Below are 15,622 nucleotides of genomic sequence, written 5' to 3'. Positions count from 1 at the left end.
CAATCAGTACGAGCCAAAAAGGGTTTAATTAAATACTTGCTTAAGAAGAGAACAGTGAATTAATTTTTATATTTTCGTACTGGGTATTCGTATTTGGGTTTCTCGTGTAATTCTTTTTATTCAATGATTTTACAATACCCAGCTGGTGCTTTGGCAAAATTAGTAAATTATTTACTAATGCCATCGTGTCTGTATATAGATCGGGGGGCTAGCTAAATCACCGTTAGCTGGACTTGCAGCACTAGGTCTAGGCGGTCTGGGACCTTCTAACACTAGTGGATTGAATCCGGCAGGTAAATACAATGTTTTTTCTTGTCATCTCTATTGTTTCTCTACATTAAGATAAAAATATTCTACTCCAAGTTGAAATAGTTTTTCCATTTGTAATACTGTTGCCAACAATATAATTCATTTTTAGAAACATCTTCGTAACACTTGTTATGATTAATTAACTATAATACTGAAAAAATGTTTTAATCTGAGTGTACAATTATATGTTAATTACAATGGTAATATGTAAAGTAGTAATAAATTTCAACTTTTAATGTCTTATTTCATAGCATGTTATTCAATATTTCTTTAAATTACTAAACAATAAGTAAAATAATCTTTTTGGTGACAACAAAAACGCATTACTAAGGTTATCGTACAATTTTGTTATGAGGGAGGTAAATGGTATTATCTATAATTCTTTAATAATGTTATTTGTGGTATATTCCAGCATTAGCCGCTCTGGCGGGGTCCCAGCTGCGCACGGCCAACCAGGGCCGCAACCAGCCCGCAACTAACCAGCAGTCGCACGAGATGACTGTGCCTAACGAACTCATCGGCTGCATTATTGGCAAGGTATGGTAGTGTTTTTTCAATTGCAATTTAAACAAAAAAGATTTTCAACCATAGTGCATCACGCTCTAACTTCCGTACAGGCTTATTCCCGGGCAATGTCCACTTGTATGTATACTTTGTAATAGCACAATCGCGGAAATCCGCGGCGTTTCACTTAGGAAATATTGGTTGTTAAACGCCACGAGGCAAACTGCCTCTACGAATAACTAATTAGGTAGTAATGAGTGGTGAAAACGAAGAGATAATAAAACAAATTAACTCCGAAGCTTATATAGGAATATGATATCCGTGGAGTTGGAGACATCGGTTTTATTTTTAATTTAATATTATTAAATAGTGAATTTTCAAATATTTCCTTCAACTATTCCGATTAAGCCCTAGGCTTGTGCTAGAGGGGCGGGATTCGAACATTCGACTGCAAGCTCGATAGTCCGTTCCCCAAACCTAGGCTATTGTCGCTTATAAAATGTATATTGTAGGGCGGTACCAAGATAGCCGAGATCCGTCAGATCTCCGGCGCGATGATCCGGATATCAAACTGCGAGGAGCGCGAGGGCGGCAGCACGGACCGCACCATCACCATCACCGGCAACCCCGACTCGGTGGCGCTCGCGCAGTACCTCATCAACATGAGGTCAGTCGAACTCTGTCTCTCTCACTCACGGCACATTCCAGCTTTCCATCCGAAAGTCCAAACTTGTATAGCATCCTTGTGATCTTCCTTTGAATTGTCTTACCTTTTTGGGCCGCGTCGTATCATGTTTAACCTATGATGATTTGCCTTTTAGTTTCCTTTAGTTTGATTTGTAAGTGTTATGAACATTATTTACTAAATTTTTGTAGTAATAATTAACTGTTCAACTTCAATTTGTATATTAAGGCGAGGGTTTCTATTTGTGTTTTATGATTTAATTATACATTTCCGTGCGCGATTTAATGTGAAATTTAGCTACGAGAATTAGTGTAGTGCTTATTTTAATTTTACATTTTATACAAACAGTCCTTTTCCCATAAGTGATTAGATGTATACACACATTCACAACAGTTTCAAGTTTTGCTTTTAACGCGATCATATGTTTAGTATATTTGGAAAACCTCGTCTTAAAAGTTTTGTTTCCTGATGTTTAAGGCGAAATTATCATAGTACCATTTCATCCGAAATAGAAACTCATTTGCCTTGAAATAAAAAAGTAGCATCGACGCGGCCCTCGTTGCCGCCTGGCCCTTTACAACAATCCAGTCCCGCTCCCGCAGTGTGGAGCTCCAGAAGGCGAACCTCGAGAGTAGCACTTCGGGGGGCTCGACGGCTTCTACGAACAACCCCTTGGCCTCCGCCATCCCTCTCGCGCAACTCCTCACCAAGACCGGCGCCCTCGGAGCCCTAAATTCCCTCTCCGCCCTCGGCGGCCTCACTGACCTCCTCAGCGGCAGCAGCTCGCAGCCCGTGCAGACCACCGGCGTGCACCGCAACCACAAGAGCTTCACCCAGCGCCGCCAGGACGACGACTCGCCCTCCAAGTCCTCCAAGGAGCGGAATAAATATACTCCCTACTAACTCCCGCTCTCGACTGACGTCATCCAAAGAACGGCGACCGCCGCACGGCGTGTCCTCGCTTTTACTTGGTACATTTAGTTTTGTAAGAAATATTATTTAAGTTAAAATCAGTTATTTGTGACCAACGTAAAATCACTATGAATCTTTTTTGTTTGTAAGGACCGTTTGTATAGTTTGTATTGCATCTTACGAACAATATTTATTACGTACTACAATATTACAATATTTGTCACTTTAGGTCGTATGTCGTGACGCATACAGTTCGATATAGTTCACAGTAAAATATATACGTTTTTATCATTTTTATACACATTGTTTTTGACGAATTATAAAGAAAAATAAATTATATGGAACTCTGTAAATCATAGTGCAGTATGTGATCTCGGCGAGCCGCGTCTGTTATGTGCTAAAATTGGAACTAAATCTATTTCATATTTTTGTACATAGCACATACAATGTGAATTATGTATTATGATAATTAAATCAAAAGATTTTTTTATAAAAGACTAGTTAAATTGTTTTGGTAAGAACGAAAGTGCAAAATCAAAACTATATACTTATGTCAATGAGTAGAAAATGCTTCTAATTTTTTTTTGTGCTTACAGTTTGTTTCCATTGTGACTTCAATAATGTGCGTTCGGTCGACTAGTTGAATTTTCTTTATATTAAAAACAGTTAAATGAAATTGTAATTAATGAAATCTCACATGAAATATTAAACTTGTTGCAATTAGTCCAATCGTAAGGAATTATTGTGTGTTTGTATAGCAAAAGGAAAAATTCAAAAGTCTACTTTTAAAATATAGGTAAAGTTACTTCGAATTTGTTACAGAAATATTAAAATGCACTAGTTAAATGTTCTCAATCTCTTATATTCAAACACAGTTTTACATAGATAGTAATCGTTTTATCACTATTTTAAAATCATTTGTTAATTTCACACAATTCTTCCCTTTTCTGTAATAAAGCACCAATATTAATATGTATATATACATTTTTGAAATTGTAAGTTTCATTGATTAATGAAGATCTTTTGATACAATGTTTTCTGTTTGATTCTGAGTTATATTTCGTTTTAATTTCAGGGAATCTTATACTATCTAGGGATCGTGACAATAGTAGTAAATACATAGAAGCTTAATGGCTAGAAACGAAGGCAGATAGCTTTGCGATAATATAATAAGACTATTGAAAAAACAGGGTGTTTAACGCAGGCATCAAACTATACTTGAATTTTGACAAGAAAATCAATTATCTTAACATTTATGCAATACGCAAAGCGTAATAATTTTATTTACAAATGCAATTATTTTATTATAATTTTATTAATAAGTATTATTTGCTCAGTCTATCACGAATGTTTGCGAGAATGTGTCGTAACATGTACAAAAATTTGTCGATAACGTTACGAAAACGTTTACACGAATTTTCGTGATAATCCCTCAGATAATGTTCATCTCATACTTAATAGTTAAGTGTCATTACAAATGCCCGCCGTCGTATTTTCTTTAAGAAATAAAGGAATATACCAATAAATGCTATCGTTTACAAAAATCTTACGTTACAAATAAATAAAAATGTACAATTTTGCCTAATCGTTGATGATTGGTTTTAGAAAAACCGACAAAATAAGAAAGTATGGTTTGATGCCACAACTGAGAGTTAGCTCTGTGTATTTTTAAAATGGGAGATATAGAAGCATTTGTATGGGTAGGTTTATGTTAGTATTACAAAAAAAAGACGAAAATTACTTTGAAATGTATGTTATCATTTTATTCGAGTGATGGAATACGTTTGTAAGATCGTGTGGTTAGATTTCATTTTGCGCGTTGCGCTGCACTGGACTAGTTTTGAAGTTTGACCATTTCTCTTAAAGGTTTGTTTAAGATAGATGTAGATCGGAATGTTTTATATTTATATCTTCGTATGTTAAGGTATTATTAATTAGTAATAGCAAGCCATCTAGATTCTTAGCAGTGGCGATGTTAAGCAAATATCACCAGTCATAATCTGCCACACAATCACATGAAGGGTTCAGTAAGCAGTGTTCTGTACAGAGCACGCGGCAACCCTCAGGGAAATCGCAGTATAGGCTATTGCCTAAGTGATATGTTATAACTTAGTGTGAACTTGAAAATCGAGGTCCAATTCAAACGTTTTTAAAGTTAGATGTAGTCCCGATCGGGAAGACGCGTTATTTAGCCGCCGATGTTTTATTTGTAAAAAAATCATGTTAATTTTATGATAATAGCCATTTTCATCATATCTTTTCAGGTATCGTATTACTCGCTAGTATCATTAAGTGAAAGTATTGTTTTAAGTAAATACTTAATAAAATAATAAGAGTAAGTGTGCGTTTCATTGATGTCCGACGTGTAATATTTTGTATGTGTAAAGTACAGGTTAATATTATTTTAACGCTAAATCTCCAAGAACCCACGCCATATTCCTGTAGACCAAAACATTCCCGTGACACTGCCGTCCCCGCCTCGCCGGGCGCTCCATCGAGTACCTCACCCTCCAGACAACCGGATCACCCAATCCCGGTAAGATGTCTCCTTTACATTTTTATTTTGTTTCCTAGATTATCCACCACATTGGGACATTTGTAACAAATCGCTGAAATTATAATTTGTCACGACCTATTGATCACATTCCTTGCGTCTCCGATTCCATTACCCGGTGATTGTTAATATCTAAATGCATATAAATGTTGCACGAATAAATGTTCGATAATCTCATAATGTTTGTGTACGTTTCAGGATCACAATGGAGACTGCGGGTCTGCCGCTGCCCGGGTACCACTACATCGCCCCGAACCACATCGTGAAGGCGCCGATCCATTGAATGGGGCTCCGCGGGCCGGCCCCCCGCGCCCCGCACTGCGCCCTCGCCTACCCGGCGCCCTACGGGAGTCCGGCTCCGTTCTACTATTACAAGTGAAAGGCCACTGAAGAAAAGGGGGAAAGCGATTGGCAAATAACTGAACATGTATGTTTACATTTGTTACGAGTTTATAAGTATTTTAGATATTCTTATATTTATTCTCCACTATTTAAATAAATAAAGTGAGAGGAGTCGAGAGTCGATCGCGCACTCCATGTCGTGGGTGGTGATATAATTTGTAATGTGAAGATTTTAGGAACGTTTAAAACTAAGAATGAAGATTTAAAGTGACTGACGTTTTAAAAAATAATTTTGATCAGTCCGTGAACAGTGAACGCCATAGAGTGATTGAATCTCATCAGCGGTAGGGCGGACGGTCTCTTTTGTTCGTTCTACCCTCGTTCACTGTTCATAGATTAAAGATAACGACATCGGGTGTTAGCTGAGCTGTTCGAATTTACTATGAATTTAAGCGGTCGATTGATTCAATTATCCGTTGTAATTATTTTTTATCATGTAAAGATCGGTACGGAGATCGAGAGACGAATGGGAACGTTCGAGATAATTTTTGTAGATCGACGACGGTGTAAATTAGGCGTAGGGGACTGTCGAGCGAGCTCGGATACGCTGACGTAGCGTTAGTATTAGATTAGCGAACAGAGTGAGAGGGTTAAAGACAATATTTGTAAATAAATATGGTAATTACCTGGAAACGTTAGGTATTACAGTAAGCAGTCTTATGCACTAGCCGGTTAGTGGCGGGCGGCTCGCGACTAGAACATTATTCCAAGCACATCAATACAAAAGTTAAGCATATCAAGACATTGCATCACATCCGTAGCGCGGCCGCCCGCGCGGGCTCGGCTCGGCGACAACGCGGCGCTCAGTGCATAGGGCAACTAGCAGCGCGGCGCGGCAACGGCGCGCGACTGCACGAAACCGATGGGATCAAATCCTTTAAGAAACTTACCGTAAAACAAAGAGGAGAGAAATCAATAAAGTCGTCTACGATCACAAAAAAAAAGACGTTAGTTTTTAAAAATAATAGTGTTGCTAATTGTGATAGTCTTCTTATTTATTTAATATTCAAAGATCTCTAAAAATAATATACACCTTGTGTACATCGGCTACGGGAAATTTTAATTCGATTGTATAATATTGGTCCAGGGATCAAGCCAAAGATTGTTAATGTTTGTTTAAACAATAATAATGTTGTCGATTTATGCTAAATTATTCTGTGGATAGTTTAACACTTAGTATTTGTAACTTAGAGCATTTTATTTCACTTATTTTTATTACCCTCTCCAGAAAGCTTATTTTAGTATAAGGTGAAATGTATAGATAGACCGGAAAGGTAAATGTCATAATATTTCAGAAAAAAAAAGAAAATCAAAATAAAAATGTCTTAGTATAAAATAGATTAAGGTAAGTATAGGACCAGTACGTGTAAATGCTTTTCGGTGAATACGTTCAAAAGACAAAATATTTAGTGCCAAGAAAATGACAAACTTTTTGTGCCAAAAATAATATACATGAAAGCGAAGGGTCTATGGTAATGGGACCCACTGTTCGCTCAGTATTGAAATATTGAATGACGCAATTACTAAGAGTAATTCCAATTTTATCCACATACATATTAATTTTGCACATCCCTAGTTGTAAGTAAACACAATTAGATTTTATATTCTTGAAACATATCCCGATATGAAATTTTCCTCGTGTCTTCCCTTCTGTATATCAATATTAAATTGTAAAATTAATAATTGTATGTGCCAAAGTCGTGTCTGATTACTGTCTACGGATTTGTATGTGAATGTATGGATTTTTATTAATAACATCTCTATTTGTACTAGTCAAATTCGTCTGAAATCGAAGAAAATTCTATGAAATCTTTATACACTCTAGTCAAAATTTATCAATTGGTATTCATTTATATTTTATTCTAAAATGATATTAATATTATTTTCGATGTTCGTTTTTTGTTGTTTTTGTGGAATCTTGCTTCGATTATAACTTAGCAATAAAATGATAAAATCAATTATTTATAATAAATGTTTGCATATAAGACAAATGTATAGAGCTTTGTACATTTAATAACACAGGTAAAACTAGATTTAAATCTTTAGCCGTAACACGATAATGTGGCAGTTGGGTGTAAAAAATACTAGAGAGAAATTTCTAGCTGTGATTAACACTGAAATGCACTTTAGTGCTGAATGCTGGCGGAGCTTATAGTGGGTAGTAACAAAAAACTTGAGCATTATTCTATATTCGACTTTTGATAAGTATTAACTGTGTCTATTTGTCGAACAAAAATAAAAGGGTATTTAAGTTATTATTGCTAAAATATATAATGAGATTGCTTTTTGCCCATACTTGATCGTTTTACCTGTGATGCTCAAGTTATTTGTTATCTACATTCGGTCTGTTACAGGTAGAAATAGAAGCTTTGTTAGCTCTCAATGTATGGTCAATACTCCGATGCGTTGGGGAAACATCTGGTATAGTGCCATCTAAGTTTATGGCGGCTCGCAATTATGCACGAAACGCTGCGTAGAACATACAATTTTAAAGGGGAAACCCCTGCTCACGCTTTCCTAAATTAGGGTACCTGCGGGGAAATGCTGTATCTACATCCGAACCACCCTAATGTTTCAATATTGTAATAGCAAATGTACTTTATACTCTTTGTATGGCGTGTGCACAATAACCTGCAAATCCCGAACCGATTTCTGCTTACATGCGTGGTTGTACTGTGCGCTACAAAAGGGTAACGCGACGGTGACGTCATCTCAAGCCTCAATGTGCACGCAGGGCAAAGAATTTTGAATGTGAATATACTTAAAGGAGGTAGACTTACGAGTCTTTGTGTATTGATGTTGTTGATGCGTGTTATATAAATATTTAGTACAATGCAATTTTTTAAATATTAGCAAATAGTATTAATTTCGTGTCGTGTATTATTTGTGTATTATCGATTCGATGTAACATTATTATATATTACATAATTATATAATTATATTCGTGTTAGCGTAGCTATTAAAACATTGTTACTGTTATTTTGATTTGCTCAATTATTTAAAATGTTTACGTTAGCTAGTGATCATTGTAATTGACTTTTGTGTTGGATAGCGACCTAGTTGGAATCTCAGTCTAGCTGTGATGGCAATTTTTAAATGAAGACTTAGTTTTACAATGTATTATGAACCGATGCGTGCGTTTATTAGATAATGTAATGTATAGGGGCTTTGTGTACACTTCTGGATTGTTTTTGCAATGTATTAATGTCGTGTTATAGGCATTTGAAAAATGTACGGACGTAACGGTCATTGACGTATTTTTTATGCAGCATAAAAGAACCGTTTAGTAAAATTTTATCATTGTTTGAAGTTTATGTCGGTTCCGGTGGTGTGTTGACGGTCATGCAATATTTTGAATCATTTATTATTAATGTAGTTTTTTTTTGTTGAACATTATGAATTATTAGCCTTTATTAACAGGGTCAGATTGCGCTGAATAATAGAGTAATTTAAAATCAATTTTAGCAAATATTTACTAAATGTAATAGTAAATTTTTTAAACTTCGTGTTAGCACCTGAATTTTAAATTCTTATTGCACCTTTTTTCAAAATCCCAGTTTTGAATTTCGTGGCAATAAATTCATTGAAACTCTACCGAATACTCAAAAGTATTTAGATTTTTCCTCGTATTTCGAATTTCTAATTCGAGTTAAGAAGAATGTGCTAAATGAAATAATATTTTGCTAACTTCGTCACTTATCTAAATCCGCATACAGGTTCGGACGATTGGGTAATAAGGGTTGTGTAATTTGTTATGCATATACAATATATTTAAAAAAATATATTTGCTTCAATCCCTTTAGATACGATTTATTTAGTACCTACTTCAGATGTAAACCTACGCAGTAGACTACCAGGGTAATATGAAATACAGATAGTGTCCTAAGTTCACGTCACTTATAGTTCAAATTATTCCAAAAGCTTGTAAGGAATATTCAAAATTTAGACCAACTAGCTTTGGATGTATGAACAAAATAAAGCTAGTCGGTAAATTCCTTGTCGTACATACTGGCATTACCAAATTTGAACTGCACAACAGTTGTCTTCATATTTACCACCCTATTACGTTGTAGAGAGCTTATTAACCTTCATAAAAAGATAATATCGTTTGAATTTGTGAACCCGGTATAGTCTTTAGAGTATACGAAGATAAAATTAATTGTTTAAATAAATAATATTAAATTTATTGTCTTTTTCGCTGACTGTACCGTGTTGTCTGCTTCCGGGAGTAATCAGTTATGGATACATATCGACTGAATAGTTAAGGATAATGTCGAAATGGTAATAATTTGTCACTGCTGAAATATCGAAGAGAAAGCATTTAATTTTTCTCATAATCACAATTAACTTGTATGTCATTTTTAAATGGCTGCAATTATCATTTGTAAATTAATATCATAATAATCAGGGACTCAAACAATTTAATAATGTGAAATGTTTTTGGATCGGGCAATGTGTGCAATCATTCGTGTCCCAAATCAGGTCCTATCTTCAATCCTTCATATTTTTTTTTAATATTTGCCAGGAATAAATGATACGAGGAACAAAATTGAGGCACAAATTGTTTTTGTTTTCAATGCCTATAAAAATGGATTTAAAGATGGGACCTGTAGGTAGAGGTATGTAAATGTTATGTTGGATTTCAATCGGTGGTATTTAGATAGATCACATACGTAAGTAGAGATTTTTTTTCATTTATAATTCACATGTTTAGATATAACTCGTCATATCTTTCAAATATCACGTCTATTCGTCGACATATCTAATCGTTTTGTGAATTGAATTGATTAATGTTATAATAAATATAAATGTTGTACTTACGGTTACAGTATACTGTCATTGCGGTTAGTTTCAATAATAATGTTTGTTTTCATTATGTTAATTCAATAAAGTGTGTAAATAATTAAGTATTTTATTTTAAAACCTTTCCTGAGAAAATCGGTAAATGACAATGATAATTTATGATTGTATCGCACATTGATACATTATAGATAAATCTAATAATGATTTATCTTATGCTTCAGCTAAGTCTAATTATAAAACAACTCTGGTTTAACGTGATGAGCACCTCTGAAAGGGCTCAACGCCTCCCATCGGGACAGGCTGAAAACCAGTTCTCTCAATTGTTGTCAATTCATTGCATAAGAAACTATCCTATTTTTTTATGAAAACAATCTTTATTGTCACTTAAATAAGTAAAACATAAAGATATTTTATTTCATTAACCTTTCACCTCGACGATTAATTGGATAAGTATATAAATCAAGTTACAATTGCTATGGATTAAGTTATTCATGACAAAAGATGCATATTCGTTAAATGTGTGTCAAATGTGTGTCAAATGAGGTCGCTCAGTCACCCCACAATTTGATATTATGCCAAACTTGAAATATTTTAGTAATAGAATACAACAGTTCAGAGAATTGGCACATCCATATAATATTTCTATATTAAATTTAGAAAATGAATAAAGTCATGAGTATGCGTGGACAGGGAAAAAAGGTAGTAGAGAAGAAAAGAAAAATCGATTTTTAATTAGAAATTCTATATTTAATTTGTTAGTTACAAGTTGAGAATAACGCCACCTATTTTGAAATCACAAAATAACTTACTCTATAAAAATTTCTTATTAACTTAGTTAAAGTACATTGCGAAAGAAAATTCAATGGATGTTAGGTAACTTGCTTCAGACAGATATCCGTAGTGAATAATAAAAATTAAGAATTCCTTACGAGTAAATATTAGCAAAGAAGATAATACGGCCTCTATATTATGGGTTAGGTTAGAATCCTTTAGCTCTTTTGAGAATTTCACCTTCCCTGTTCGAACCGTCTCTCAGATTTTCTACTTGTCACCTTTATCTGCGAAATGTAAATATTTCATTTTTGTAAAATCGTTTACAAAGTATTACATAAAGAATTTTTTTTTGTTTCGTGAATTGAGCAAAAAAAAAGGAATTCAGCAAAAAAATGTTTATTACAAATGTCATGAAAAGTAAATAAATTATCATGAGAAAGAGTATATAATATTTGTACTAAAATAACAGCTTCGGTCTTTGCAAAGTCGCGGCCTCAAGAGCAAAGTGATCTGAATGAGAGGGTAGTTACCATGTTGCCTGCGGCTTGCGGCAACAAACGCCGCGCCGCTCTATTTGATACACAAAACTCGACATCTTTACTGCGGCCACAATAATATCTTTCCAAACGTAGCGAATACGCTGTTCTTAAGCTTTGTATTACAATTATATTAATATTTTATATTCTTATTGTCAAAACTACTTTGATATTTGTTTCGTCTTGTTAGTAGTTGTTTTATTGTACACCTATAAACATAATATACTCACTGATATCAAAATATCTTGTAACAAGTTGAATTCTTAACCATTTAAGATTCTCCATTTATCCTTTGCAGTAAAAAATATAACAGCAACCAAAAATAACTTCTGCTTACGTCCAATGTCGCGTGAACAATTCTCTTGGGGTTGTAATATTCTTTATACTCACGCTAGCTTAGCATAAATTAGTAACGCGAATGTCTAACACTAACATTTAATATTACAACAAAACAGCAATATATAGTCAGAACATAGGAAATATCGATCTTTTAAGATCCAACACCGTTCCAAATTTAAACATAACAAAAATTGCAAATGAATGTTTTTCAAGAATTTGTAGCGTAGGTAAAAAGGTGGGCTGAGTGTGTAAAAAGAAATACTCAAAAGAAACTAAATATAGGAAACAAACTAGGTGCCGGTGCGGGCCGTGCATATTTACAAAGGCGGTTCTCCGCTTTGCTCTGCGGAACGTAAAACAAAAGATTCCGCACAGGCTTTTATCACACAGATAAAAAAGAATTGTTCGCGATGAATAAAACAGACTTATTTCTCGAACCGCACTCTTAAAGGTTTTACGAGCAAATAAATTGTAAAAGAATCAATTGGTTGCACTCTCACTTTGCTATTGGACTTGAAAATAATCTTTTTTTTTTCACAGATTTGCGATTTGGTAGTATAAGGTGATACATGCAATATTTGCGACTTGATTAGATCTACATTTTAATATAGACTAGAAAACCTTAAGGAGTATTAGGTAAAGGAGAGAATGTGCAAAAATGCCTCACTACTTTATTCACAACAAGATGCGCAGAAGTATAAAGACTTTAAACTGTAGTATAACGATCGTAGTTGGTCGCTGAAGTAACAGATGTTGCCGCTGTTTGCTTCGTTATCAAAAGTATTTAATTAAATATTTTGAATTAAATGAATTTATAATTCTCTTATTACACAGAAAATATTCATACATCTTGTTTTAAATTATTTACAAATATTGTTTTAGATATAAGACTAATCCTTTGCGTGAATTTATACCAGGCTAGTAGCAGAGCTACAGTTGAACTCCACGAGACTGGCGACAGCGACGTCCCAGCGCCCTGACCTCTCGCCATGCTATTGACTTTGCCATGCCGATGCCGCTACGTGATACGAAAATAAATTAATGTCATTACACTTTCTCTTAATATTATACATTATACTAAATTCGACTACTACAAGGCATCTGAATATAAGCAAGAATCAAGATTTACAGAGTAACTTATAAACTCTATTCAAACTAAAGTAAACTCTAAAGTATTTGAAAAATTTAAAGACGTGAATTAAAAAAATGTGTGTCGTTATAAGCACTACAATAGACACATTCTAAAAAAGGTATCGATTATATTTTAATAAATTAATTTAATGTTGTTAACTGTGGAACAAAAAGAGTAAGGAACAAAAGATGTGTGCGCGAGGCGCGTAGGGCGCATGCCCGCCACTGCGCCACTCGCGGCGCACTGCCCCCTAGCGGAGCGCGCCGCAGTGAGTTGCGTAACAAAAGCACAGTCGTCTTCAAACGTCTCTCTGAAAACTTTCGCCCCTCCGTTCGCGCCGTACAAAATGGATAACCTTAAATAGATCTAAAAACTTTCTAACAAGAATTTTACTTGACAAATAAAAAAATTAATTATAAAAACAGATCAAGACTTTTTGGACACTGTATCGCTTTCCAATTTTATTTTTTTGATTATTCTAAAAGTTGTACAAAGTTGTCAGTGGCGAAAAGTGTAGTGGTTTTCGCCGGTTGAATACGATACATCGTATAGAAGTGTGTGTTTTTTGTTTGTTTTGTTTTATTTTGCTGACTGCGAGTGACGGCTAGTGGTGGCGAGTGGTGGTGGCTACCAGTGGGGGGCGCTGGTGGTGCCGGAATCGATACTGCGGTGGGAGCGGTGAAGGTAACTTTTAAATGTAACGTCTGATATTTGTTTCATACATGATATTTATTAAATAAGTCGTTATATGTAAAAATGTTAAGAGAAAGTTTTTGATTTGATTGACTGGATGCAAGTTAAAAACAAAAATGTTAATTTAAATATTGTAAAAATTAGGTTTTCATTTTCATAACGTATAACAATTATTTTCACAAATTATAATATAGTAGCTTAATTACTAGGGAAGGAATTACTTTGATATCACATGTTTTCTATAAAATTTCAATACATTTTTACTGTCGAACAAAGGCGACATTGCAATATACTCGTATACGGACACTGTTAACTTTTCTGCCATTAACTATAGAAAAATTCAATCATTGAAAGAAAAATTATTTAATTTAAAAATCTTTCCATATTTTGGTTGTTCACTTACAACGGCATAATTAATACAAATGTCGTCACAACACGTACGTTAATCATCATAAAAAATATATGAACCTGAAATGTTCTGTAATGTTCACACTATGTTTAGATTTTACGACTTGCCGTATTAAACTCCGTGGAGAAGCGAATAATGACCGTACTCTCTACAATATCACAATGTAACTTACTTACAGCGTGTTTTTTTTTCTAGTCGTTTAATAAAAAGTTGCGAAAACCCGACTTATTGTATTCTTGCGACTCCCCTGAGAAGAATATAAAATTAACAACACCATTCATTCCAGTCGTTTAGGGAATATGACGAGGTGTTTCCCGTTGGACCAATCGGTCTACCCAATGTAGTTTTTTTTCCCAATGGTAGAATCGAATCCATAGAATTAATCGACGCATTGGGGAAAAAATCTCATTGGCCGATTGATCGGTAGTCCGATCGGCCCAACGGGAAACACCCACTGCAGGTCATAATCAGATGGACATCTTTCTATCTGGAACAAAATGGAAATAAGCGAAGAACCCGCTAATAGAAGAATATCTGCAAATGCAGCCTAGAATATGATGTAAAGAAAAACAGATACACTCCTAATAAAATACTATACAGTATTCAAAACGATTTACTATGTTTGAACTATAACATCAAAAAGAAATTCTACGTTCGGATAAATGTAATAAAACTGTTACGTGAAACTAGATAAAAATGTTATGTGTGTCAATTAATTGATGTAAATGTATTGCAGTGTCTTGTTTATATGAACTACCGTAGTTTTCTGGCTGCGACCCAATATTTTGATTTAAATTTAAAATTTCTATTTCGAAAAGTGATACTTTTACCAAGACTGAGAATAAACGTTTTAATACTAAGTACCAACAATATTTGTGACAAATTTTTATAACATATATTAAAAAGTACTACAACGAAATTAGACAAAGCCCATACTTAACATTATGTCTTAACTTTAAAACTTCGTGTCGAAATATTTGCAAAAAGATAGTATTTTATAATTTAGTCCCGCCAACATTACTTGTTCAGATTTCCCTTTCTTACGAAATTAACGACATTGCGGTACTTTCGACGTCCTTTACAAATCCGTTACAAAGATAGAATCGATGAGGAAAGTCCGCCGATGTATTACATAAACCTCACGACCCTGCTTCAAAGATAAGCTGGGGAATTTTCTTTTTTGTGAACGTGAAGGTCCGATTTAATCAATCTTTTGATCATTGGCTTCGAAAAAAAGATATTTTCGTGCTTTTAAACCCAAATTATAACAATAGCTTATTTAGTCGTTCTCTTAAAACTTCAATAGTACTGTATATATTGGTAAATGTTTCATTATTGCACCGGATAAAGTAAAAATTATTAAACTAAAGTTGATTTATTGAAATGAAGAAACTCTTACATAACATAGTTAAAGTAAAAATAGTAAATTGCTAAACTTAAGCTAACTTATTTGTTGTTAATATTACGAAAACTACGTTATTTAAGAAAATTATGCATAAAAGTGTGAAGACTAATGCAACGACGAATAATTAAGGCAGTATTATCATCTAAAAGCAGTCCGCTAGTTGAA

At 34.2% G+C, this 15,622-nt stretch overlaps 2 protein-coding genes across 8 annotated transcripts in view; one reads left to right on the top strand and one right to left on the bottom strand.

Moving 5' to 3' along the window:
- Window positions 1-9,673, top strand: part of LOC106103631 (poly(rC)-binding protein 3) — a 108,844-nt gene extending 99,171 nt beyond the window's left edge. For 4 of the 5 annotated variants that reach the window (XM_013283419.1, XM_013283418.1, XM_013283421.1 and 1 more), the window contains 4 exons: window positions 200-293; window positions 722-846; window positions 1,326-1,480; window positions 2,101-4,749. In XM_013283419.1, coding sequence (XP_013138873.1) covers window positions 200-293; window positions 722-846; window positions 1,326-1,480; window positions 2,101-2,401 — 675 coding nt within the window. In that variant the 3' untranslated portion in view covers window positions 2,402-4,749. Of the gene's footprint in view, window positions 1-199; window positions 294-721; window positions 847-1,325; window positions 1,481-2,100; window positions 4,750-5,162 lie in introns of those variants that run through there. The other variant, XM_013283422.1, reaches the window with a different exon arrangement.
- Window positions 9,674-10,951: 1,278 nt separating this feature from the next.
- The window catches only part of LOC106103777, a 38,928-nt gene continuing 34,257 nt past the window's right edge, over window positions 10,952-15,622 (bottom strand). For 2 of the 3 annotated variants that reach the window (XM_013283651.1, XM_013283652.1), the window contains exon 3: window positions 11,385-12,836. In XM_013283651.1, coding sequence (XP_013139105.1) covers window positions 12,660-12,836 — 177 coding nt within the window. In that variant the 3' untranslated portion in view covers window positions 11,385-12,659. Of the gene's footprint in view, window positions 11,228-11,384; window positions 12,837-15,622 lie in introns of those variants that run through there. The other variant, XR_001225634.1, reaches the window with a different exon arrangement.

The sequence above is a fragment of the Papilio polytes genome, unplaced genomic scaffold (genome assembly GCF_000836215.1).
Source record: "Papilio polytes unplaced genomic scaffold, Ppol_1.0 DF823731.1, whole genome shotgun sequence".
In the NCBI taxonomy this organism is placed as follows: Eukaryota; Metazoa; Arthropoda; class Insecta; order Lepidoptera; family Papilionidae; genus Papilio; species Papilio polytes.
Note: the sequence above shows the minus strand (reverse complement) of the source record. Positions and strands in the feature narration are given on the sequence as shown.